This window comes from Anabrus simplex, chromosome 10 (genome assembly GCF_040414725.1).
Source record: "Anabrus simplex isolate iqAnaSimp1 chromosome 10, ASM4041472v1, whole genome shotgun sequence".
Classification (NCBI taxonomy): Eukaryota; Metazoa; Arthropoda; class Insecta; order Orthoptera; family Tettigoniidae; genus Anabrus; species Anabrus simplex.
In genome coordinates this window covers 39,624,660-39,652,278 of record NC_090274.1, presented here as the reverse complement: position 1 = coordinate 39,652,278, position 27,619 = coordinate 39,624,660, and the positions used below count along the sequence as shown (strand labels likewise).

At 37.9% G+C, this 27,619-nt stretch overlaps 1 protein-coding gene across 2 annotated transcripts in view; it reads left to right on the top strand.

Annotated features, from left to right (window-relative positions):
* Nucleotides 1-27,619, top strand: part of MED30 (Mediator complex subunit 30) — a 100,090-nt gene that overhangs the window by 26,632 nt on the left and 45,839 nt on the right. The window contains exon 7 of one of the 2 annotated variants that reach the window (XR_010861177.2): nt 699-914. Coding sequence is in view for 1 of the 2 variants with exons in the window: in XM_067155080.2 (XP_067011181.2) it covers nt 699-797 (99 nt within the window). In the remaining variant the exon portion in view is untranslated. Of the gene's footprint in view, nt 1-698; nt 2,984-27,619 lie in introns of those variants that run through there. The other variant, XM_067155080.2, reaches the window with a different exon arrangement.

Genomic DNA, 27,619 nt, shown 5'->3' with positions numbered 1-27,619 from the left:
AAATATTATTGTTATTATATTATTATTATTATTATTATTATTATTATTATTATTATTATTATTATATCATCATCATCATTTCAAACTAATGAAATTACTATTTTAATTTATGGTGTCATTTATTATTATTATTATTATTATTATTATTATTATTATTATTATTATTATTATTACTGGGCGACTTAGCCGTGCGGTTTGGGGCGCTTGCCTGTGAGCTCGTATCCAGGAGATAGTGGGTTCGAATCCCACTGTCAGCAGCCCTGAAGATGGTTTTCCGTGGTTTACCCTTTTCACACTAGGCTGTACCTTAATTAAGGCTACGGCCGCTTCCTTCCAATTCCTAGGCCTTTCCTATCCCATCATCGCCATAAGACCTATCTGTGTTGGTGCGACATAAAGCCACTAGCAAAAACCATGTTATTATTAGATCCTAGGACTGTGTACATAAATCTTAGGAAGAGTAATGTTTTACTTGATGTTTTTGCTATTTTGACCATTAGTGTTATTACTAACAGCTGAAGATGATCCATAACAGGATCGAAACTGGTACTGTGATTGTAATGTACAGTATTTGATATTGTAATAGTATTGATTAGGTGGAGACTTCAAACCCATAACTGTGAACTGAAATGAATATTTGGTAGGTCCTGCCATAATGTGTTGTGGATGAGTTTTTCATTTTTTTTTCTTCTTTTCAGCAAGTGATATTGAAAAATAGACACCTGAAGGAGATTATCGATCACATGAGACGGATAATTTGGGAGATCAATACTATGCTCACCATGAGGCGGTCCTGAACAGTACAAATTGTCATATATGAGAACATTATAGTCGTTACACAGAATCTGTGTGCGTGCACACCCAGATTGAGGCAACTGGAGATAAAGAATGGGAAGCAACAATTTTTTTAGGAGGTGAGGTGCATTGTACTGTGATGTTTGAAGTTGAAATGAAACACTGTGTGTGTGTGTTTGTATAGTGAGACGATTTTAACTTAGATATGAAAAATTTTTGATTTATGTTGAAAAATATTAAGTGTAAACATCAAACGCTTTCTTTTTAAATTTTAAAGAATAGATTTTTAATTATAATAGAGAGGTCAGTTAAGACAGTTGATGTTTGCTATAAATGTAATTTAATCTGTGTGTGTTCATCAAAATTCGGTCGGATGTTTTAAAATGCATTCGGATATATCTCACCTAGCCATCAGTTATCATCTTCCTCCTTTCCCATTATACAGCTCCTGCTGGGTCAGGGCACGTATGGCACTTCTCCACCTTCCTCTCTCCTTCCACCATTCCTCTTCCATCAGTTTGTCCGAGTCCAGGCTTCTTCTTCTTCTTCTTTATTGAATCAATCCACCTTGTTCTAGGTCTCCCTTTCGCTCTCTTTCCCTCGAACTTCATCTCCATCATCTGTTTTGATATTATTTTCTCCTCCATCCTCTTTACATGTCCAGACCATCTTAGTTTACTCCCATCAATTCTCTCAATTTAAGCTTACCATTCTGACCTTTCTCACATCTTTGTTTCTCAATCTATCTTTCCTTTTCATTCCTATCATATTTCTTAGATATTTAATTTCACTGGCTTAAATTCTACTCTCCTTCCTACTTGTCATAATCCAGGTCTCAGCCGCATAGGTCAGTATGTGTTCATAATACATTTTGTACATTATCTCTTTACACTTCCTTGGTACTTCCTTATTCCAGACAAGGTTTCTTACACTCTGGTAGAATGCATTGCCCTGTTGCACCTTCTTGCTGATCTCAATGTCCAGCCTTGTATTCTACATTAATTCACTCCCTAGGTATTTGAAACTGTCCACAATTTCTAGGCTTTGATCACCAATTTTCACAATGCCTTTCCCATGTCTTTCTACTATTGATATTGCCTTTGTCTTGCTTTTCTGTGCACTGATTTTCATACCATACTTTTCAATTTTCTTGTTCAGTGCATCAAGCTGTTCTTGTACTTCTTTGCTGTTTGTTCCCCAGACCACAATATTGTCTGCAAATAGTAATAACTTCATCTTCTTATTCCCATATGCTTCCTTTGTCTCCTTTACAATTTCATCCATAATCATTAAGAGAGAGAGGAAAAAAACAAGAACACATTCTCCTGTCTTAGTTCAGTTTCATTTCTAAATCGTTCCATACCATTACAAAGTGTTTTGGGAATAAGTGGAATATGATTAATGATTTTACAGTTTCCTGTTGGCCTGTTTCATGAACATACCTGTTCCAGGGATAACACAATAATAATTTATAATTGTTTGTGTACTGACTGACTTTTTCATGTCGTTCCAAGTGAACCATTCTAAAAATTATGTGATTTTTTAATTATTTTGAGTAGAAGCTTGTATTTGCTACTGAAATGTTCTCTGCTTAAGGTTTTAACCCCTTCAGTGGTGGGTTCTCACAGAGCTCTTATGCCAGAAAAAGGTTTTTCAGAGGAAATTATATATTTGTAGGAAGCAAGGAATCAGTGGCAGTTATTGAGGAAAAATGAAGCCAACACATTTATATAATCTTCAATGGTTGTTAGAAGTTTACTTTACAATTTATTTAGACTTTTTTACTTTTCTTTTGGTGTTTCATTGGTATTTTGTGAGTACTGTCTTGTAACCAATTCATATTTATCTTCAGCTTTCAAAATATTCCCATGAACAAAACTGATGCAAAAAACTGCCAAAATTCACAAGATTTGATTTCTTTCCAAAATCGTGCCCTTGTATGCAGAGTTTTATTTACAAGTTTTTGAACGCACTTGTTAGAATAAGAATTGGTTTCAATAGCTACTAAACTTACATAATCATCCATTAGAAATATTTGAAACAGTCAGTTGCACTGACCTCTGGTAATAATTCAACCGTTACACTAGGATTTCCAGTAAATGCAACTATATATTAGATTGTGCCGTTTTTCCAGGCTAACATTTTTTCTACACAGAGTTATGTTGTATATCTCCTACCATTACCATTGCTTCCAACGTAATACTTTCTTCAGTTTCACTAGAAATACCAACAAGATAATACCATCAATTGTTTGAATCATTATCACTACTAGCGGAAATATTAATATCACTTAGAGATTCATCTTTGATGTAGTCCCTTATTTTATTTTATTTTCAATCAGTCATCTCTTTCGTGGCGCTCGCCATTTCTGTTTACCTTGCCAGCTGGTTAGGAAGTGTATATAAAGGAGACGAGATAAAAGATATTTTAGGCTAAAGATTTCATGAATGCAGCTGTAAACCCTCCTGCGCTCTGTTAATAATGCTGGGAAACATTTTCCACGGAGATTACAATACCCCAAAAATTACTTGGCGATCATGAAATAAATAGGTACTGCACCTAAATGAGAATTTCTCAGGCTGTCACGTTATGGGCAAGCAAACAGCGCCCGAGAATTTATCAGGCATGCCAGTGATGAGGTTAAGAGGAAATATGACTAATTTTTAGGATTTATATCGGGCAAGCTTCTTTTCTTCCAAAGTTTTGGTGTTTGTGTCTTTTCATACGTGTAAATGCATGGAAAATTTCACTACTTTTAAAGTTTCAGAGCAAGTTGAAGCCAATAATATCTTTGAAAACATTCTTACCAAGTGTCAAGTTAATTTTTATAAAAATATTGCACCTCTTGGAATAGTTTTTATCCAGCAAAATACTGAAAAACTGCCAAGCAAATAGGAAGATAGTATCTCACACTTTTATATACCATATACTGTTCTTTCTCGTGGCCATTAAGGATTTGGAATATGGGAGAGTAACCAGAACAGCTGTTTTGTGATAGTTGAAAGACTGAGTGATATCGTTGTTAGCTACCCACCAAGGTGGCCACAGTTTGAGTCCTTGTAAATGCCCGTGGGTGGGATTTTAAAAATCAAACAGTTGCTTCCTCGTGGTTTATATTTGATGTAAAACTGATAGCCCTGCAGCTGTGATCACAACGTCCCAGGAATGCTTATGTTTTCCAAAACAGGAGAACTTTAGAGGGTATCTTACATCAGATTCTAAGCTAAAAGAGGTATTTCGAGTGTTAAGTGCAGTGATATTTTCAACTCTGTCATCTTTAAAGGACCACTCTAAATTCATAAATTCATTCATAACTCCTCTTTTTTTTTTTTTTTTTTTACATCGCAGTCATTTTTGAGTCTGAATTGAGGCGAGGATATTATGTCGTGTAGTATATTATGCTATTGCCTTTTAACAGAGGTAGCCCCCAGTGACCCAGTGGCGTAGGTACGATTGGAGGGGGGAGTATAAGGGGGATAGATCCTCTTCCATGTGGCGCTTGTACCGTTGATTATAAATAGATACCAAAAGATAATAAGATAATAAAACATCCATTTGCAGAAACATCTGTTTAAATGTGTTTTGTTAATACTATTCATATCCACCCCGTAAGAGCCTCCCAGGTGGTAGTGTGCTGGCCTTTCACTGCTGGGTTCCGTGGTTCAAGTCCCATCCACTCTATTTGTGCTGAACAAAGGGGAAGCGTGACAGGATTTTCTCTGGGTACTCTGGTTTTCCCTGTACCCCCTGCGGGTGGGGGACGCACATGTAGAATACACCCGCGGTATCCCCTGCCTGTCGTAAGAGGCGACTAAAAGGGGCGACCAAGGGCTGACTGAATTAGAACCATGAAACTAATTTTGAATCGTACCATCACGCGGGGAACACCATGGGTTGCCTGTACTTGCGAGTAGTATTAGGTATGAAATAAGTTTGTGATTAGTAGCAGCTGGAGGGGGTTCTCCTGTGGGTTTCCAGTACCCGTGCGTCGTACCCATGTGAGCAACACCGCGGGTCTGGGCGTTGCCTGTGAGTTGTACCACTATATGAGCGACACCGTGGGTCTGCGTTGCCTGTGATTGGTACCCACTCTGTGAGGAACACCACGGGATGTGTGGTTAGTACACCTAGGTGAGGAACCTTATCAGTCTGCGTTGGCTATGAGTGGCGCCATTGTGTGAGAAACACCATAGGTCTGCGTTCCCTGTACGAAGTGCAAACCTTGTGAGTAGTACCTTCTTATGTTGAACACCGTGAGTCTTCGCTACTTTTGATTAGTACCCCGTCATGACAAATACCATGGTTCTACTTTACTCGTGACATGTACCATTCTGTGGGGCCTTAGACGTGGATTTTGCACCCCTTTAGACATCAAGCATCCTTGTGCTTTATAAGTGGTCCCTTGGTCAGTAATACTATTATTTTCGATCTTGTTTTAGTCTGATCCACTGTTTTTTTGTTTGTTTGGTTGCTTTTTGTTGGGTTCATGTCCATCAAATCATTCTTCATGACAATTTTTATTTTATTTTGGTCAGTGGGTGTATTTGACCTTTTTGTTGTTACATTTCGTATCATTAGGGGCCGATGACCTCGATGTTAGGCCCCTTTAAACAACAAACATCATCATCATCATCATCAGTTTCGCTCCAACGATGGGCATCAATTAATGATGTGCACCCAATATTTATATCTTCAACTATCCTGGGTATCCTCAGTCTTTGCTCCACGAATGGGCATCAGTTAATGTACCCAGGTATCCTCCAGACTATCCTCAGTTTCGCTCCACTGTTGGGCGCCAAATAATGCACCTTGTCGACCGACATTTCCCGTGGTGACTTTCTCTATTTGCCACACGCATGGTTGACAATTAATGCTCTCAACGGGGGTACATTATTCGTATCGTGCCTTTTCCCAATACTTTATCATAAACTCCGGCCAACAATCCATTATCTAATGTTAGGCGGCCAAATAAATATAATGAATTCCCGCACACATCAAGTTATCATGCGGATGGGAATGAGACATGAGTACATCATCCTAACTCTGTGACCTTATATGAATATAAGTATCCAGTCTTGTCCTAATATTTGAATATTTCATCCCATCCGATATAAATACTCCTTCGTCTCCATTGATTTTTACTTATTCTGTGAAATATCACTTACTTTTCATGTTATGATATCAATTACATATATATTCACTGCACGATACCTCTCAGGGATGAAAATTGTGATAAAATATATATATATATATATATATATATATATATATATATATTTCCCTTTTTTTACGTGAACTCAACTGAAGGTAATGCACAGCCTCATTCTTAAGTTCATTCGTAAACCATCACAGCTCAATTGTAATTCATAACTAAGAAAAACCCTAGGTTCATTTACCAATCAACTAGTTCGTATACCTCCAAATACCTCTACGAATTATGAAATAAATAAATAAATAAATAAATAGTAAGAATTCCAATCAAAGTTCTTATCACCTAGTTTATTGAAAAGTAAAATGATAGTACTTGGAAAATAGTAAAGAAAATCATCTACATACTCGTTTGTATTCACTGAATTCCGATCCCTAAACAAAATATTGTAAATATTTCTTTAAAATATTATCTGAATATCATTAATAATAATATTAATTACCATTTAAATATCTTTCAAATATCAATTATCGATGCTGTAACATCTTGTATTACTGTAGAAATAACGTCTAAGTATTATTCCAATTTAGGTTAAATATCAAGAATGATGTTTACATATGGTTCAATTGCCCTTTAGAATCATTATAACACATTGAAAAAAAAAAACTGTAGACATATTTTCAAAATATTATTTAAATCCCAACTAAGTGTCCTCAATTTTCTCAAATGAATTAAATATCTTTCCTCAAGAGTTTCTGACATAGCGTAAGCAACATAAGCGAGTTCCAGAAATCATGGCTTAAAAATAACCATTCATTATCATACTGTCGTAAATCACCTCAAAAATAAATATTGTATCTATTAAATAAACTTAAAAATCCATAATTTTTTTGAAAAGTGTGTAGGAGTAACCTAATACAACATTCGTGTGTCAACAAGCAAGTTATTCAACTGATAGTGTCATACCATGATTCAAAAAAAAAAAAAAAATCAATCATCTATCTGCGAAAGATTTCGAATAAAATCGTAAATGAAGGTCATCTATTCACGGACAGTAGTTTTATAGATCATGAAGACATTTCCTAGTTCCAATCATGTCTTTGACAGGAAATCAACTTGAAGATAGCCTAGCATGTGAAATATTTCTAGAAAAATACTAAGTTTCTCTCGTAAATACGTTATTTCTAGGATATACTCTCGATGATCGTACACCATAAACAGCCTGTAAGTTTAAAAACCTCATATGGTCGTATTCATATTCCATTTAACCCAACATGACATGCTACCGTATATATCACGTGACAATAACAACAACATTAACCTAATATCGTCGTTACGCTGCATAAATATCACCAATTATTAATATATGCTCGTATTTTTGCCATGTACGCAGCTTACGTATCATAATTCCTCATAAATCATATATTCTACCATAAATCCAACCTATATTCTTGCGCACAATATCCTCATTTCATTGTACATACCAACAATCTCATTCAATTACATCATTTGTTGCTCTACGAGTGTCACGATGTACGTATATTCCACTAAACGCAATATCATAACATGTCATAAGTTTACGATATTAAATAACACAAGTAACTACATTTCTCCTGCAATTAAAGGCATGTGTTAATAATTCAGGCTATGTTACTCACGTTTTTGTGACGATTAAACATTATGTCATTTCCTTCTGTCTTAGAGTACGATCTCATTTCGTTCAACATTGTATTAAGCTTGATTTGCATTATGAAAGACGTATAATCCTGTCACAACATTGTAATACTGATTTCAAAGCTTTCCTCAAGTAAACAAACATTCCTATACATGGAGTATAAATTTTTGGTTTGTCAAAGACTACCTAGATCCGAGTTCTCAAACGACTACATGGATTATTTTTCAAAGACACTATTCATGGAGTTTATATCTCGATGAACCAGATATTAACCTCGCTGTACAAATATTTCAACTTAAACACACACTATTATTCACACAAATCTAACAATTTAACTACGTAAAATAACCACAAGGAACTCCACTTATCTTGCTTCCGCTATTCCGCTGGGCTGGATTTCATCCTGGGTCTTCTTTGGACAGCATCTCGCGTTCATGTGCTCGTCATTGCCGGTAACTGGACTCGGGCTTCGGGCATGCAGAACGGTTGGCTAGGGTTCCTCCTGATTGTGACCCCATATCCTTGAATTACTCAGCCATGATATCTCCGTCGATTACATGCAATAAAAAAAACATATTGAAGGTCGTCATTGGATGCATATTTCAATTATGAACTGAAGAATCCTGGGTATATTCTCTATCTTTTTAGCAAACAATTTTGAAGATGTAATATTTTATATGGTAGTCAAAATGTTTTCTGCTTGTCGCTGACTTCAAAATGTAAACTGGCGACTTCTAACTTTTATATATATATAAGGGCTTCTAATTATCTGCTTTGAGTTTAACTTGGCGACTTCTTCTGCGAGATCAGATCTTCCTTCCTTACTCTTCTTCTGCGCCAGATATTACTAATTCGTATGTGAAATTTGGTGAAATTTTCTTTACGTTTCGCATATGGTCGTAACTGTATTAATAACTTCTCTTCTCCAGCTTCAACCCCTTCTCTTCTTGTATAGAATCTCGTTCGATACTTCGTTCCGAAATTGACTTCTTTAAGTTTTTTTTAAGTGGTTGTTTTTTTAGCTCGGGATAACAATACAATTTTTTTTTCACGGCCGCATGGATTCGTTAGGTCTCTCCGTCTCAAGATTCATTCACGGCCTACTCGACTTGACATGTCTGCAATTTTTCTCGACGTGTTCACGGCTGCATGGACTTCTCAAGTCCGATCGTCACAACTGTATTCCGCGGCTTACTTGATTCTTTATGTCGGTGTATTTTCCTAGTAATATATTCTTTTATCATACAATTTTCATCATTCCATCGTGATGCATGGCAACTGTCAGCGATGTAACTGCCGTTCATGACGCAAACTAGGCAATGAAATGGTACAATATATTTTTGAAGTTTCATCAACAGGATGGACAAATGTATTAACAGTTTCACAGTAACGACCAGCTTTAACACCTACACTCCTCCAAAAGCCCTGATTTGGTGACCCCATGTCTGATACGATTCCTAATATGGTAAGACCAATTTCATCCGCCTCTTTTGTAATTTCAGAAACAATACTTCCATACACTGCACCATTAGTGCTATCCCCTGTTAAATAATAGCCATTTACTCGATATGCCACCTAACATGAAGACCAAGGCATGTGTAGCTTCACCTTTATGACCTGGTAATGTAATATCCCCAATAAATTGTTTAGTTGAGATGTCAAATTCATTTCCTGGTACAATAGACATTTCATCAAGTAAAAGAACACATTGCCTTTCCTGAGGAGATTTAAAGAGATCGGTTTTTAGTTTTAAGAATTTGAAAACATCATATAAAATTCCTGACTGAAATGGGAGATTCTGAATTGTCCTTCGGAGGGTTCTTAAAGAAGGGAGAGGATAATTTTGTTCTAACAACTCTCCATATCCATTCCTTCCGCATAAAAACTTTAATTTAAGTGCCTTTTGATTAGTTGTGTTTCACCAACTTGATACTTTTCCCCCTAAAGAGTTTAACTGGTCATCTCCAAAAACCTTCTTTTGTGTATTTGTCGTTTTTTTTACGTTGTTTCTCTATAAGTTTATTATATTTACTACACCTATTTTTAAGCTTATGGTTCTGTAACAAAAGCTTGTCATACTTATTTTTATACTGTTCAAGCTTACTCTCTAAACACTTCACTTTTTGTCCATCACTTAAAGACACAAAATAAATATCTGATGCTACAGATTCATCCAATACAGGCACTGGGAATATTTCGCTTACATTTCCTGAGGTGTTGATAAGCTGCTTTTTTGGGCTTGGAAGTTTACGAGGTTTGGGAGGATTCCTTTTTATTTTCGGTGGTTCTCGGTGTGAAAAAAAATTGTTGGAACTGCGTTCCATTTGAGGGCTCTTTTTCCATCTTCCCTCGTTTTTTCCCACATGTCTGCTTCAAAATGAGCCTATAAAAATACGAACAATAGTATATAATGACTAGTTTTCATTTGGCAAATTGGAAGGAAGTACACAAACAAAAGTAATCTCATGAATTTTGTGCCATATTAGGTACTTACCTCGCACAAGTAGGAATAATTTGTAGGATTCCAACCTTCTCTTCTAACCATAGCACCCCATTGTTTCCTTCGAGATGGGTCCCGCGGAAAAGATTTCATTATAAAACCCTTTTCGGGTCTGTTTGTACATCCATAAGCACAACAGCCAGGCATGTTACTTATTTTGAACTCAGATCACTTAAATCCATAGATGTTCACACGTTTCAAAACTAATAAACCTTCGTAGTTAATAATGAAACATTATCGGTATTATTAATGATAAAATATGTAGTTTAAACTTCACAGAAATGCCATCAAAGGAGATCTTACACTATGTAGAATACATATCGTCCCTGCTCTGGCAAACTAACGGATCTGAAAATTGTCAAAAGGTTAGGAGAGCTGAAAGAAGTTGTGATTACTCATGTCAAATCAATTTTTATATTTAATTATTGGTTTTATGTGTTAGCCATACAGAATGAGCTGCAGATGTGAGACTTTGTCAGAGGGTAGACAATATATAAATAACAAAATCTAGACCAGAACTTCAGAACTACAGATTCCTTAGTTTGTCAGTTTCGCTAGTTTGCCAGAGCAGGGACGATATGTTTACATCAGCTGACTGAACATTTGGCAAAAACATGGCGGAGCCAATCAGAACGAAGCACTCGTTGGCCACACTGTACATATAGAGTCACTGTAATTTCATGCTTACTTGTGTGCCATCTACAGAACGTGGATATAACTATTTACACGTTATGAATGACCTCCGGCGCCATCTAAGAGGAGAGACTGAAACTACCTGAAGCTAGCTACAGATTGGAACCAAAAGCCCTATTAGATTTTCACCCCCCTGGGCAAGTCTCTGACATTCTGGCGCTGCTTGAAATTAGCCGGAGACTTTTCGGCGAAAGCGCTATCTCAGAGTTGCGGCAATAAATGTAAACGCGGTAACCTACAAATATGAAAACTTAATTTTTTTTTTTGCGCGTATTCTTTGTGCAGAACGGTACATTACGTCCAAATAACAACCCATCTTCTATACCGACTATCTAATTCATTTCAATCCGTATATATATTTCAACCATCCGAAGCGCAAAATCGTAAACAGAAAACAGCTGAGCGCGTCGTATTCAACTTCCTCGGTAAATAATCATTTAGTCTGAGCGTGTGTGTGCACCTGCATACTTCCGACTTACCTCCCGGAGGCAAATCTGTGCAGGTAAGTATTCCAGAAGTCTGCGTGTGTATGGGGCCCTTATAAACTGTGAATCAAGGCTAACTGCATGCAGTAACGGGCCTTAGAATATTTTGAAACGCAGCGAGGGTTGGTACTTCTGATTTGCGAATTGGCGGTTAATTCGAAATCGCGTAATTCGAAGTCCGATTTTTGAGTCCCAACGACTTTGAATCAACGAGGTTTTACTGTATTGTGCTTGCTGTTTGGATGTTATCATCTAAGATTTTTATATGCAGCTGAGGATGGCCACTGGGTGGTCGAGGCATGTACTGTGTTTGTTGATGCATTTTTGAATTTGCCAAGGGCAAAAGAAATGAAGTATCGATTGGGTGGCTTTTTAGATTAATTTGTTGATTATACTCATTGATACGGCCATGAGTCCGACTCGTTGGCTGAATGGTCAGCGTACTGGCCTTCGGTTCAGAGGGTCCCGGGTTCGATTCCCGGCCGGGTCGGGGATTTTAATCGCTTATGATTAATTCTTCTGGCTCGGGGACTGGGTGTATATGTCCGTCCCAACACTCTCCTCATCATATTCAGACAACACACTACACTACCAACCACCACAGAAACACGCAATAGTGCTTACATCCCTCCATAGAGGGTTGGCGTCGGGAAGGGCATCCGGCCGTAAAACCAGGGCTAAATCCACATGTGCGACACAGTTCGCACCCACGACCCCACAGGTGTGGGAAAAGCGGCAGTAAAAGAAGAAAGACTCTGGTTTTCCCTGTCACCTTTCATTCCAGCAACACTCTCCGATATTTCATTTCATTTCATCTGTCAGTCATTAATCATTGCCCCAGATGAGTGTAACAAGCTTCGGCAGCTAGCACAATTTCTATCCTCGCCGCTAGATGGGTGCTTCATTCATTCCATTCCTGACCCGGTCGAATGGCTGGAAACAGGCTGTGGATTTTCATTTTCATTTTTCATCTCCCCCCTGTATGTTGTATTTAAATGGACCCCTGCACATTTAAAGTGTGTTTATTATTATTATTATTATTATTATTATTATTATTATTATTATTATTATTATTATTATTATTATTATTATATCCCCACCCGAAGGAAAAGTCGTATACATGCCACTGGCCCCCAATTACTTAGTATACTCTTCTATGTGTATATCTTGTATTTTCTCTCAAAACATTATCTTCTAATAATATTCTGTGACAGAACTTAATTTTTTAAGTAATATTTCAAGTAATGGAAAGAGAGAAAGGAGTCCAATACTTATCAAGGACACAGAGGATGCAAGAGTTTGACCGTGTCCATTTTTGTTTTCATATTTGTCCATGTCTCTTTTTTCCGTTACATTCCCTTTTGTAATTTTCCGAAGAACTCGACGTTCAACTCTTTGTTGGTAGGCCATATTTAGGAAATTTTAAATTTTGTACTGATTCGGCAAGTTGGTCTAGACCAGTTCCTTGTCTATGATCTATCCATGAAGTTTATGCATGGAAGGAAACGGAAAATATGCATATATCCTAACGGCATGATGTGGTCAGGTCTTGTCGCTAGTATCATTTCACATTATTCATTTTTTGAAAAATTCTTTTCACATAAATTATACAAAAGATAGAAATAATTCTGCCAGTCAAATTGCTCCTATTGTCATCTGGAAGATTGTGGTAAAAAAAAATTCAAAAGTTTTTACAGTACTGTGTTTCAGTGCTTCTGTAAAAGTGATTTTCATAAGGTCTATTGCAGGCATTTCGAGATAAAGAAAATTAGCTTTAAATTGTGTGCAATATAGTATCTTCATTAGCTCGTGGTCAGTTGTGATTGAAATATCAGCAGTTTATATTGAAAACTTTCATTGGGGTGAACCTGTCAGATATGCGCCCATTTTCACTTTGTAGTTTTGAGTTTTTAACAGTTTGTATGGCTTGGGATTTAGACAATTGATATACCCCTAAATCTCTGATGAAGTTACTGGCAAAGGAAAGGGAAATGAGGCAAGAAATACGTGAAAGAGAACGACTCTGTAATCCAGACAGATTTAAGACCTTCAAAGTCAGCAGCGAACAAAAAGAGATCAGTAGGAGGGATGAAAGCGAGGAAATGGGATGGTTCTCATATTTTTTCTTGGAACAATAACTGCTTATCATTGGATAATAAGGAGCCTAACATAAGTAAGTAGAAATCATATCTGATTCGGCTGGGAATCCACTACAGCCACTCCATGCTCCCAGGTTGAAAGTTAGCAGTGGGTTTTGTCATCCGATAAAGTTACGGTTACTCTTCTGCCCAGTAAATCAGTGTTTCCCAATCTTTCCAGTTTCAGGGAACCTTAGAAATGCAAGGTAACTTGAAAAAGTAAGCTAACAAATGCTCGCACGGAGGACTTTGACAAGCCCATATATGAGGGCCATTCAAAAAGAAATTAGCCTAAATTTCCGTTTCAAAATGCTTCAAAGGAGGCTTGCAGTGGTGTCTCGTCAGTGCCCTACTGCCAGTGTCTTTGAAAGACGTGAGAAACAAACTGGGGTTGATGACCTTAGATGTTAGGCTCCTTTAAACAACAAGCAGCATCATCATCAGAACCCAACTGATGAGCCCAATGCCACACTGGGACAAAATACTGGTAATTTTGCGTACGGAAAGGCCTGAAGAGCTTGGAAATTTCAGTAAAATTTATACGATTTACGGTTTTTAATAATGTAAGTTAGACTGCAATGCATTACGTACAGTGTTTCTGTTGAGAGGATCTTCTACTAGCTTTCATGCTGTGGAGTGTTGTGAAGAGATTCTCTCAACTCGCTCACCATTTGTTGCCCAATGTAAGCTTATAGTTAAAATGTTTATGGTGTGTCTTCCAGTATTTTGTTGTTTAAAAATCTCTCTGTACATTGGTAAATAATCTCTTCACGAGAAGGCACTACTTGGCCTCATCTGATTTGCAAAGTAATTACCAAGATGGAGTGCAAACAGATCATTCTTGTTGACATGTTTTTTCTGTCTTCATTTGAAGTTTGTGTGTAAATATGCAAGTCTCGTGTTGTGTGGATCATGTTCAAATGTTTCTAAAGTGGATACAAGAGACTTCTTGGTGTTGTGTATGCGTTTTGTTCATGTTAGAACTTTAAATTGCTTTAGAACCAGTTATTATTTTCTATTATTATTATTATTATTATTATTATTATTATTATTATTATTATTATTATTATTATTATTATTATTATTATTGTTGTTGTTGTTGTTGTTGTAGAATCCAGTTTATCTGGATTGTGTTAATCCATTTTATCTGGACTGATAATATTGGTAATATTTTTCTACATTAAACTCATCTTCTAAATTTTAGAGGAGTTTCATATACAAATCAAAAATTTCTTAAAATTCAAAGACAATAATTCTAAAATATTCTGAAATGATTTTCTGATATAATTAAAAGGATTCATTTTTGAATTAAGGAATTTTGTTTGTCTATGTAATTCTCTTGAATTAAAATAGTTGTTTGAAGAGCGCTTCTTTGTTACACTTGTCCACGAAAAACAGGCGTGAATGCGTGAACTCAAATTTGAATTGTCTACGAGACCAGGCAGCTAGTAAACGTTGCATCGCTCAAAAGTTGAAACAAAAATATTAATTCTGACCTTTGTATTAATTGAAATGACGTATAGTACTCCACTGAAGTCATATTTGTACTGCATTTGCACTTAGATATGTTTATACTGTTTTATGCTGTTAATGGTGTTGTACAAGTATATAACATCTCCAGTAGTATGCATATAAAATGTATTATTTATGCTGAGAATAAATTTTCTGGATTATGTAAATTTCCAGTCATCCGGGTTGGACTTTGTTCTGTTTGAGTTGAATAAATAGGGATATAATGTATTACTATTATTATAGTCATCATTATTATTCATCAGCCGTCTCCAGATACCTGGTTGCAATGTTTATTGTTATTATTATTATTATTATTATTATTATTATTATTATTATTATTATTATTATTATTATTATTGCTGCCCGAATGTTGATGACCTGTCAACTCCTTATTGAGTGGTCAGGTTCAATGTTCCAACATGTACAAACTCTGTACATGACACCTGAATTACAAATATATCCTTTTTATTTTGCATTATTTGCATTTTTTTTTTTTTTTTCCTTTTTAAAAATGTTAACAGCATTTTCTTTGATTTTGCAGAATTGTTCGGTCATATTTTGGAGAATTTTGTCACTTTAGATAATGTTGTCCTGTTACTGTGGTATTTTATGAAATTAGTACTGTCTTTATACAAATAGTGAAATAAAACATTTCAATATATTATTATTTTGCTAACAGAATAACTGTCGGTGGAAATATTTCACAGTGCAGAAGGTTACAGTCAATGAATGCGCAAGTACAAGCCTAAAATATCTATGGTGCAGCAGTGAGGTGATGAAAGGAGTAGAAAGTAATTTCTCAAGTTGTCCCTTATAATTTTGTTTAATGTTTTTGTAGAGGAGTCTTTCATTATATCGAGTTATTTTTAAACTGTGTTTTTTTCAAATGTTATTCATTTTATTGTGTACTCTTCTCCGAGCAGGCTCCAAATAAAAAAGCCTATATTATTTACTTCGTAAGTTTGTGCCTAACCTATTATTGTCTGAGGAATTTTTGAACATCACTTTTTACATTTTATAATGCATTTTCTTGACTTTTAGGTCATTTAATAGTCATTTTTAACATTTTTAAGTGCATTTTAAAATATTCTTTAAGTCATCAACATCTGGGCTTTAATTATTATTATTATTATTATTATTATTATTATTATTATTATTATTATTATTATTATTATTATTATTATTATTATTGCAATATGCGATACAACAAACAGTTCTGAAAGCACAGATATGATCTAACATAAAGATATGCCATTATAACATGCAAGGTGACGTCAGAAGCACGTGTCTTAACTGCATTGGTACAGCACGTGTTGAAAATTTGCACCTTCACATCTCACACATTGTTCATAACGGTTCTGTATATTGTGGAACGGTATTCCCATATCATTACCACTCGCCAGATCTCGCGCTCCTAAATGCCTGAGCATGGGGCATGCTAAAAGTTTCCATTGTCCATTCAGGTGACACCTTGGAAGTTTCCCGAATTACGAGAGAAAATACAGTAAATTTTTTTGTATCCTTGCTGCAACATGCATTTATCAATATCTTTCACAATCCACGGGACTTGTTTTCTTTCTTGTTTTTCAATATCATCTGCATTTCTTTGTTTGTTCTTTTCTTTTCCTTTGTGGACTTTGAGTATAAAGTCCCAGAGAAAATATAACATTTTTCCTGCTATTGCCAAATAACATGTTCACCGTTCTGCTTTGATGGACATTTACAACAAAGAAGTAAGATGCAATCACAACAATTGATTAGAGGTGTTCCACCAGTCCATTTCTCCTCATTTAACAAGCACGTATTTTGTTGTATACATAAGATACTGTCTCTAATGGTTTTTACACGTAAGAATAAATATTTTAGACAAAAGAAAGATGCTGCATATTGATACTGAAGTCCAAAATATGTGTGTAGTTTTTCTCATGTCATTATCATCATGTCATAGTGTTACCACCTATATTTAAGATTTTTAAGATGTCTACCACAATTATCAGTAGCTGAAGATGACCCATTGTGGATTAAAACATGTACTAGTTGTAAAATATTCATACAATTTCCATTTATGATTAACCTCTCAACCAGGGAGTTTCCACTGAGAAACGAAAATTCGTAGTGGGGAATATATTTTGACTGAAAATGAGTTAATTCGTCATGCCCATTATCATGATGTGGGTGATGAGTTACCTCTATTCACACCCGTTACTCTTCCGCAAATGACAAAGGAACTTGTCCCATCCATTGTGCACTTCCGCGAATGACAAAGTAACTTCTCACACCCATTATGTGTGCATGCCTTTGCAGAAGATGAGTTATCTAGTCCTGTCCATTTTGACATAAATAGGCTATGTCTTATGGATGGTGATCATCTGAAAATTTGCGTTACGGAAGTTAGCGTCACAAAATTTGTGAGGGTGGTTTTAACCCTAGCTACTGTGCAGGTTGTTAGGTAAGGTATGGATTGATGGTCAGTCTTACCTAGTAACCACGCAGGCTATGTCTTATGACTAATGGTTATCTGAAATTAACGGCCGTTGATGGATTGCCATGACCGAGAGATGTTTATAATGATCATTTGATTTGATTTTCGCGAGGCGAAAAATGGTTTCTTTCGATTTGCATTTGGTAATTTGAACCATAATTGAATATTTGATTTGACTTCTTGCAACTATATTATGATATTATGTCTGACACTAAGTAACAACGATGTCACTGTTGTAATGAAGTACATTATTATTACACTATACGGTATCTGTTTTCTTGAATGAGTCTCTATTTATGATGGTACAGATGCAAGCTCTCACTGTGAGTTTCACCACTTATGTTATCCTCTTTATCCAAAGAGCTGTCATCTAATTCGTTATCTGAATCAATGAGATGAGGAATAGTTTCATTATCCAAACAATCATGCTTAGCAATTATGTACGGAAGAAAATGCAATGAAATATTGGCGCGCAGTGTAGCGCAGCAAGTCTGGAACCCATTGATATCTATAAAACTATCATAGAACTACACTCAACAACAAAAAGAGACGAGATAACATGTCCCACCCAGCAGAAAACAGTTTTCAAAGGCTTTAGATGAGTTAACTCATCATTACCCGATTCAGGAACAACGATTGTTGGACTAATTAACTCATCGCGCCCGGTTAAGAGGTTAAGTGGTTTGTCTTAACTGTATTGGAAAGAAAGGTGGACCAATTAAAATGATTTCTTTTAAAAGAATGATGCACGAGATTTGGGTCGCATGCTGTACCCACGCAGTTGGATACAGGTTGCCGTTCTCACCTTGTATGTTATAATGACGTATCTCACAAGGGAATGGCGCATACCGGGAAATCGCCGATCTTTCATAAATTTTGCACACATGTTAAATGAGCGAAGAATAACGCAATGGCCAAAATACTTCTTTCAGAAATTAACTCGTGTGACCTACAGAAAGCGTTAAGCGTTTGTACGTTTGAATTAGCGCGCTCGGCTACGCAGGCCACTACTCCATACCCCACCCGCAACTCGCACTGCCCAATAGCTGATTTGAGGCCGAGCAGACATACGCTTATAGTCGTTGTATGGGACGAGTGGTTGCAAAGTTATTTTTGTGTTGGAAGAAAAATGTGGAATATTTGATATTAAGCCCTTATCCTCGCTTCGTTAGGTGTGGTTGGTTTAGAACCGCTTTATTTTTTCATCGTTTCTACCACAAGTCATTGTTGCAGAAACTATAAGGATTAACTTGCTTTCTTGTGTAACATCCCTTGTTATACTGATTAACCTTTATTTTCACTATAATTGCCTTTATTGACTCGCAATCAAGGTAGGAATTAAATTCTCTTAAAGTCCCTATATCATTTCACACCTGCCTCTGTGGATCAGTGGTAGAGTGTTCGCCTCCGAATCTCAAGATAGCAGGTTCAAACCAGGCAGACGTAGTCGGATTTTTGAAGGGCGGAAAAAAGTCCATTCGACACTCCATGTCGTACAATGTTGGCATGTAAAAGATCTCTGGTGACACATTTGGTGTTTACCCTACAAAATTTATTAAATCTCAGCCATAGATGCCCAAGAGAATTTCGGTTTACTTGGTCTGCCATCTAGTAGGCCTAGAGTAAAACAGAACGTCGAAATTGACGAGCAGACAGCCAGATGGTGTCAAATCGAAATGTCTGCACACCCTAGCTGAGGCTATAAGATTATTATTATTATTATTATTATTATTATTATTATTATTATTATTATTATTATAACATCATTTCATAATGTGCTACGCAATTAACAGAATAGAAATGGAGGTCACTGGCACGGTCCCTGAACGAGTGAACTCGGCACGCGCCGCAGTCCTGCACAACCTTGCGTGCCAATTCAGACGTGCGTATTTTAACACTTTCTGTAGGTCACAGGAGTTATTTTCCAAAAGAAATATGTTGACAGTGGTGTTATTCTTGGCTGATTTAATGTGTGTGCAAAGTTTACATAAGATCCGTGATTCTGTGGTACATGCCCTTCCCTTGTCAGTGTTCAGAGCATGTTTGTAATTTCACCGTTTGTTTTGCTGCATACTGTATGTACTACTACTGCTACTGCTACTACATCATAGAATGCTGATTACTCGGTACCTGCCAGGAGGTCCTTCCTTTTTTCATGGAAATGCTCAGCAATGAAACATAATCATATTTATGTATCTGTTTCCACTTAAACCAAATATTTTATATCCTATTTGGTGTATCAGAATGGTTCGGTTTGCCCTAGTATTAGAAGCTCAGTGTTGAAACAGTATTGCACATTACTGATGTGTGGTCCGAGTACAAAGCTGTTTATTAACGTATACGGTACTACAGAATTTCCTGAATTTGAAAGACTGTATGAATAAAATAGTAATTCATATTTTTATGTATCTGTGTGCTTCAATTCATGTGTGATTGTAAATCTGTGTCTGAAATTCACTTTCTATATTAAAGTTGATTTGTCCGTATGGATGGAAGAATAAATGAATGAATATGTACTAAGGAATATTTTTCAATCTCACATTGTCCTCTGTCCATTTTCTGTGATTATGAGTCATCTGTTTGTGAAATCAACCATCTCCAAATTCTTGAACTTTTCAGGAAATTAAAATTAAATCCTAATGAATAAGGATTTTTTTTTTTTTTTTTTTTTTTTTTTTTTTTTTTTTTTTTTTTTTTGCTAGGGGCTTTACGTCGCTCCGACACAGATAGGTCTTATGGCGACGATGGGATAGGAAAGACCTAGGAGTTGGAAGGAAGCGGCCGTGGCCTTAATTAAGGTACAGCCCCAGCATTTGCCTGGTGTGAAAATGGGAAACCACGGAAAACCATCTTCAGGGCTGCCGATAGTGGGATTCGAACCTACTATCTCCCGGATGATTTCATGTTTTGTTAGTTTTATGATTTATAAACTACTCTCTAATAAATGAGACATAATACTGACTTTTCAGTCATATAATTATGTATTTGGAATATATAAATTTCCAAATTGGAGATGGCTGGTTTGCAACAAACTAAAGCAACCAGAAATTACAGAAATTGCTTTCTTTAACAAGGCAACTACAAGAACTCAATTCAGTAAAATATTGCAGAACCAAAATTAAACATTATTGACAAAATCCTCACTATGGATCTTCCTCATCTGGTATGTAATTTTTTTAGTAGAAATGCAACTCTTTGACATATCACCATTTAGTTATTTACCCATATATACGAAGGTAGATCAAATATAAACAGGACTTTTCTTCCTGAACATCAACAGTTAGTAGGACTGGTCCCGCGCTTCTGCTATGCTTAGGCAGGACCCTTAGGCGTGGGGAGAGCGTGCTGTTAGATATTTCCCACCATTTCATCAGTAATGCTCATGATATCGGAGCAACAGCTGCACACCCCCACTGCGCAATGCATAATTATAAAATTTCTTGTTCGTGAAGGAGTTACAGTGGTGAAAATTTGATTGACCGCACAGTTCGGTGATCAAACATTGTAAATGATGCGTGTGTTTGCCTGGCATGAAAAGTTCAAGGAAGGGCGAAAACTTGTGGAAAATCAGCAACATGATCGCCGTCCTCGGATCCGCATTACAGATGAAAACATTTGTGCGGTTCAAGACATTATTGACGACGTTCGACGGGCAAGAGTATCAGAAATTGTAGAACAAGTCAGAATCAGTTATGGGAACTGTCAAGCAATCATCACAAACGACCTATAGTTCTGTAAAGTGTGTTCCAGATGGATCCCTCACCTTTTGACCGAAAATCTGAAGTTGGAGACGTTTGGAGGTCTGTCAGTGGCTTAAAGTAAGGTTTGCGGAAGAAGATGATGCATTTTTGAGTCGTTCAACAAATCAATTTAAAATACCACCTAATCGATACTTTAATAAAGTACATGTCACCTGAATTACAAATATATCCTTTTTATTTTGCATTATTTGCATTATTTTTTTTCCTTTTTAAAAATGTTAACAGCATTTTCTTTGATTTTGCAGAATTGTTCGGTCATATTTTGGAGAATTTTGTCACTTTAGATAATGTTGTCCTGTTACTGTGTTATTTTATGAAATTAGTAGTTATACAATTTAATAAAGTATCGATTAGGTGGTATTTTAAATTGATTTGTTGATTGAACTCATCAATACAGTCATGAAGTGAACAGCTTGCAATTTTTTAGTCATACCGTCACCTGCGACGATACATGGGTTGACCACTACACTCCTGAATCCAAACAAGGCAGTCAGAAGTGGCGGTGAAAAGGGGAGGCAGCACCAGTGAAAGCAAAGACTCGATGGTCAGCTGGCAAGGTTCTTGCAACCGTTTTTTTTTCAATCGGTAAGGCATTTTCTTGATTGATTTTTTGCATGAGCGACGCACAATCAATGCTGCTTACTACTGCAAGCTGTTGAACAAGGCGAAGGTTCCATGTCGCCGCAAAAGACAAGACCAATTGATTCGACAGGTCATCCTCCTCCATGACAATGTGCGGCCCCATACTGTAGGTCTGTCTCCAAGCTACAGGAAATGCACTGGACTACACTTAATCATCTTCCTTACAGCCCGGACTTATTGCCCTGTGATTTCCCTTTGTTCGGACCTCTTAAAGAAGCTCTAGGAGGGCAACGATTTGAAGATAACGAGAATGTGGAATACTTTGTGCGCAACTGGCTGGTAGCACGACCCAGTTCTTTTTACGATGACCGGGCGAGTTGGCCGTGCGCGTAGAGGCGCGCGGCTGTGAGCTCGCATCCGGGAGATAGGGGGTTCGAATCCCACTGTCGGCAGCCCTGAAGATGGTTTTCCGTGGTTTCCCATTTTCACACCAGGCAAATGCTGGGGCTGTACCTTAATTAAGGCCACGGCCGCTTCCTTCCAACTCCTAGGCCTTTCCTATCCCATCGTCGCCGTAAGACCTATCTGTGTCGGTGCGACGTAAAGCCCTTAGCAAAAAAAAAATTTACGATGAGGGCATTAAAAAGCTGCCCATACGCTGGGACAAATGCATTTCCAAAGCAGGAAACTATAAATTGTAATTGCCTTGTGTTTTTCAGTAAATGAATTTAAATACAAAATAAAATCCCGTTTATATTTGATTTCCCCTCGTATAAAACAAATCTTCACACTGCATAACATAATTGAGCAGTGCATCAAGTTCCAAAAGCCACTTACCTTCAATGTTATCAGATTTGAAGAAAGCTTTTAATAGCACACATCGGGACTCACTGTGGAACATAGTAAGAAGCTATGGTATCTCAAATAGATTTATCAACGTCTTCAGAAGCCTACATCATAACTGCAGTGGCTTTGTGAGACTGATAACGGGACAATGAACTTTGTCAATTCTGGTGTCAGATAGAGCTGTATTTTATAACCCTTTCTGTTTCTTCTCACCATCAATTTTGCTATGCAGAAGGCGATAAATGGACCAAGAGCTGGAATCCTCTGAAATGACCCAGCAGCACACTGACCGCAATTTTGCCATGTCCAGTTGCTGGCAGAAACTAGTACCTCTCTACAAGACATGACTAATAGCCAGCCATCTGAGGTTCAGACATCATGGAAGCTCAACATGTTCCACCTACGTTCCTTATGCAAAATTTTGGGCATCGCTTAGCACAAGTGAGTCACCAACGAGGGCATTTTGCAACAGAGTGGCTCCTGAAAACTACAAGATACTGTGGTGGAACATTGAAAAACATCTAACTGGCTACATTCTTCACTTTCCAGACAGCTCATACTTGAAGAATGCTATGTGATAGAATCCAAGATAGGTGGAAGCCAGGCAGAGTATGCAAACATAGCGCCAAATGTTCAGAGAAAACCTGCAAACAACTTAAACTTCATGTGGGGTGATATCAAGAACACCGCTTCAAACGGGACTCGTAGGTGGAAGCTTGCAGCCTTATACGCTTTGCACAGAAGGAACCAGTGACGATGATGATATTTGAAATCATCATTATAAACACTTTTATCTTCCACACACACACCTAATGCTGCTCAAGTTTCCATTCTGTAATTATGTTCACCTGAAAGTAACACTGAATTGCCTTCTATGATTTTGTCCATTAATAGCAGCTAAATTGAAGTGTCATTTTTCTGTAGTCTAGAACTTTTAAAAGGTTCTGTTTTCTATTTAAAGTCTCAAGCATTGTCATTTTTACCAAGAAACCTGATTTCTGAGCCCTTTTTTTACCACTTTCATATGTCACTTCATTTATATTATTTCCCATTTTCTCACTGTAATTACAATTCTATAGGTACTCAAAATCTCAATGCTGTTGTAATCTGATAATCCTGTAACCACCATGAACCAAATGCTCATTACGGGTTATTGTTCTGCCCTCTAGTGACACTGGAGATGCCTGGTATTGGGCATATTTGTAACTAAGCTCAATTTTGTACTTGTAAGGGAAACTGGTTTACAGTCCGAGTTTGTAGCTAATTCTGTACTACCTTGTGAAAACCCTGAAAAAGAGCACAGTCAGTACAAGGAGTAGATTTCCAGTTTTTGGGAGAGAGGTGGTTTTGCAAATAGACTTATATGCTATTGACATCCAGAAAAAAAAGGAGAGAAAGACATTTCTTCCTATAGATAGAGAGTACCAGTTCAACACAACCTTGTGAAAATTAGAGAGATTATTAAAAAATCTCGTCAATTATTATGTTGTCTAGAAAGTTGTGAATATCTTCGGCTGATATGTGTTAGAGTGTAGGTATCATAGTTGGAAATTGAAGCACACAGTGAGGGGGTGGGGGTCTATGCCACACACATGAACTGCGAGAAATTGAGAGCTGCTTGTTCGTTTGTTTTTTAATGTTTTTGAACAAAATACACTGACTGGCCAAACGTCAAGGGAAGGGATGTCCCAATAGAAAATGTTCCGTGTATGACCCCCGAGCGTTGCAGCTAGCTGCGGCGTAGCTGAGCAGTCTGTCAAAGACACCATTGTCGTCACCATGTCACGAGTTAACTGACGTTGAACGTGGGATGATCATCGGTGCACGGCGCATGGATCATGGCATCGCGGAGATTACACGCGAATTCGGGTTTCCGAGGTCAGCAGTGTCGAGGGAGGATAATCAATATTGCAGAGATACTGTTATAACCCGCGTAAACCGCCCCACGGGAAGAGCACAGGTGTTTAACGAACGGACATCACGTCGCCTCCCCAGAACCATACTGGGCGCTCGACGGGTTACTGTGAGTCAGATCACTGCCCAGTTGAATGTTGGGAGTCAGGAACCTTTTCCTACAAGGAGGTAACTGTACTGCATAGGCTTCACCAGCCGACGACCAACTCGCGTCCCGTTGCTGACACCTCGACACGGAGCTCAACGACGTGCATGGGCCCGCGAACATCGGCAATGGACCATGGAACAATGGCGGCGTGTGGTATGGTCCGATGAATCCCGTTTCCAGTTGTATCAAGCTGATGGGCGCATGAGAGTGTGGCGTATGTTCCATGAAACTATGGATCCTGCATGTCAACAAGGTTGTGTCCAGGCGGGAGGTGTTTTAGTTTTGATCTGGGTGGCGTTCTCATGGTCGCAATTAGGCCCCAATGTCCGGCTGCAGGGAGCGCTAACAGCACGTTATGTGGACATTCGTTTAGACCATCTGCATCCATTTCTGGCCCTAGAGTACCCTGATGGAGATGCCATGTTTCAACACGACAATACGTCATGTCACCGCTCTGTGGTGGCACGGAGATGTTTGGAGGAGCAGTCCAGTGAAGTTACGACCATGGTTTGGCCCTCCAGATCCCCCGATCTTAATCCAGTCGAGGATTTGTGGGATGCTGTCGATGCTGGTGTATAGTATGTTCCATGAGCCCCTCACCAACTACACACGACCAGTTGTGGGTAGCAGTGCAAGGTGCGTGGGTCCAGATCCCTCCAGAACGATTCGAACACCGCAACTCGGTATTAACATCACATGACTGTTGGTCACTCACTGTATATCTGGTGCATATATTGACATATGGTCTGGAAGCAGCAACACTTGCCGGATCAACAAAGAGTCGTCTTCAGGCAACAACAATGATGTTCCTCCGTTCTTGTCTACAGAAAAACAGAAATGGATAAAATAAAGCAGCTGACAGCAGCTTGGATTTGAAAGAAGCCTGCTGGAGACTCTAGAACTGAAGAGATTTCAATGTTATGGTCACATGAAGAGAATGGATACGCACAGGACTCCTCGAGCATATTTCGATCACAGTTTTCCTGGGAAGAGACCAAGAGGAAGACCTCGTGATGTTTGGGAGAAGCTGGTTTTCAAGGACCTTGAAATTAGAGATGTATACTGGCATCGCATTTATGAACATCTGTCGGTGGACAGGGCAATCGGCTAGTAAGCTGCTGAATTATACACCACTTAGTTGTTCGTACTTGAAATTGGTTACATTTTTCAGTAACTACGAAACTATACTCTGTAACCGATACCGAATTTATTCGAATATAACACAGAAAAATATACAAACAAAATTAATTTAAAAACCTGTTCAAATATAGTCTGAAAAATATCAAACAGCACAACAGCCGTATCTTTCGCGCAAATAGTCGAAACTGAATTTACTGCCTCTTATTAGCGTTATACATTGTTGTCGAATAAATAAATTCAGCAAAATTTGTGCATAATACGATCTCAGGTGGACTACACATCAAGAAAATGTAATTTTCTAACGAAAAAAAATGTTCGCATCGATTTTCATTGCTGTAACTATTTTTAAATAATTTGATTCAGGTCTTTTCTGAAGAGCATGTTGTGAGAGACGGCAAGCTGTGATGTGTTTCACTCAGCACAATTATAATTGCAGCTAGATTTAACCAAATGGCAATTCCTCTACATACTGATTCTACAAAACTGGCATAAATATTTATTTTTTTAAATTTATTTTTTATTTTTTTGCGAAGAGTGTGTGGGGGCCCCTTAAAGGGCCGGGTCCGTCTGCGTTGCAAGCCCAGCAGGCCCTTACGTTTCGCCCCTGTTTTCTTTGTATCTTTCCCAGTTCTCGAATGAAATAATCCTCCTGTGGGTCCCATACATTGGAACCAGATTGCAATTGAGGTCTTACCAGTGAGATATTCGCCCTCTCCTTTATATCTTATCAGGACGTACCTCATTAATTCATGTCCATTTTCATTTTAATGCGTATATTTTTTTTTTTATCGCTAAACTTCTCTTTCGGTTAGTATCTCGGCAATTTTCTTTAACACTTCCTCGAAATTTGATAAGTTAATTTTGCCTTTCGGAAACTGTTTAACTCCATGAAATCTAAGGGATTTTAAGCTTGTAGGATGCTTGGAAGTAGTTCATTAATTCAAACCTATTTTCATTTTTTATCTTTCTTCCTTTATTAATCTGTTTACCCTCCAGGGTTGGTTTTTCCCTCGGACTCGGCGAGGCAACCCACCTCTACCGCCTCAAGGGCAATGTCCTGGGGCATGAGACTTTGGGTCGGGGATACAACTGGGGAGGAGGACCAGTGCCTCTCCCAGATGGCCTCATCTGCTGTGCTTAACAGGGACCTGGTATGGGCATAGGAAAATTGGGAGGTGTAGACAAGGAAGCGGTCGTGGCCTTAAGTTAGCTACCATCCCGGCATTTGCCTGGAGAAGTGGGAAACCACGGAAAACCACTTCTAGGATGTATGAGGTGGGAATCCTGCCCACCTCTACTCAGTTGACCTCCCGAGGCTGAGTGCCCCCCGTTCCTGCCCTCGTACCACTTTTCAAATTTCGTGGCAGAGGCGGGAATCGAACCCGGACCTCCGGGGGTGGCAGTTAATCAGACCAACCACTACACTTCATTTTTATACCTGCACTGTATATTGTTACATTTGAACTTCATAGTGCTATGTGGAACAGCGCAAGTCGAATTATGAAGCATTCTGCATTCCAGAACGTAAAACATATATTTCTTATAAGCTCTCTGTATGGCTCAGTGGTAGAATGGCGGCCTCCAAACCCCAAGGTCGCAGATTCACGCCCGGCAGAGATAGTCGAAGTTTGAAGGACAGAAAAAAGTCCATCGCCGACACTTCTTGTCCTATGATGTCGGAAAGATTTCTGATGATCCATTTGTTGTTTACCTGACAAAATGAATTAAAAAACAGCCAGCGATTGGCCAGCAGAGATCTGTTTCACTGCCATCTGTCAGAATAGAACGGACCGTCGAAA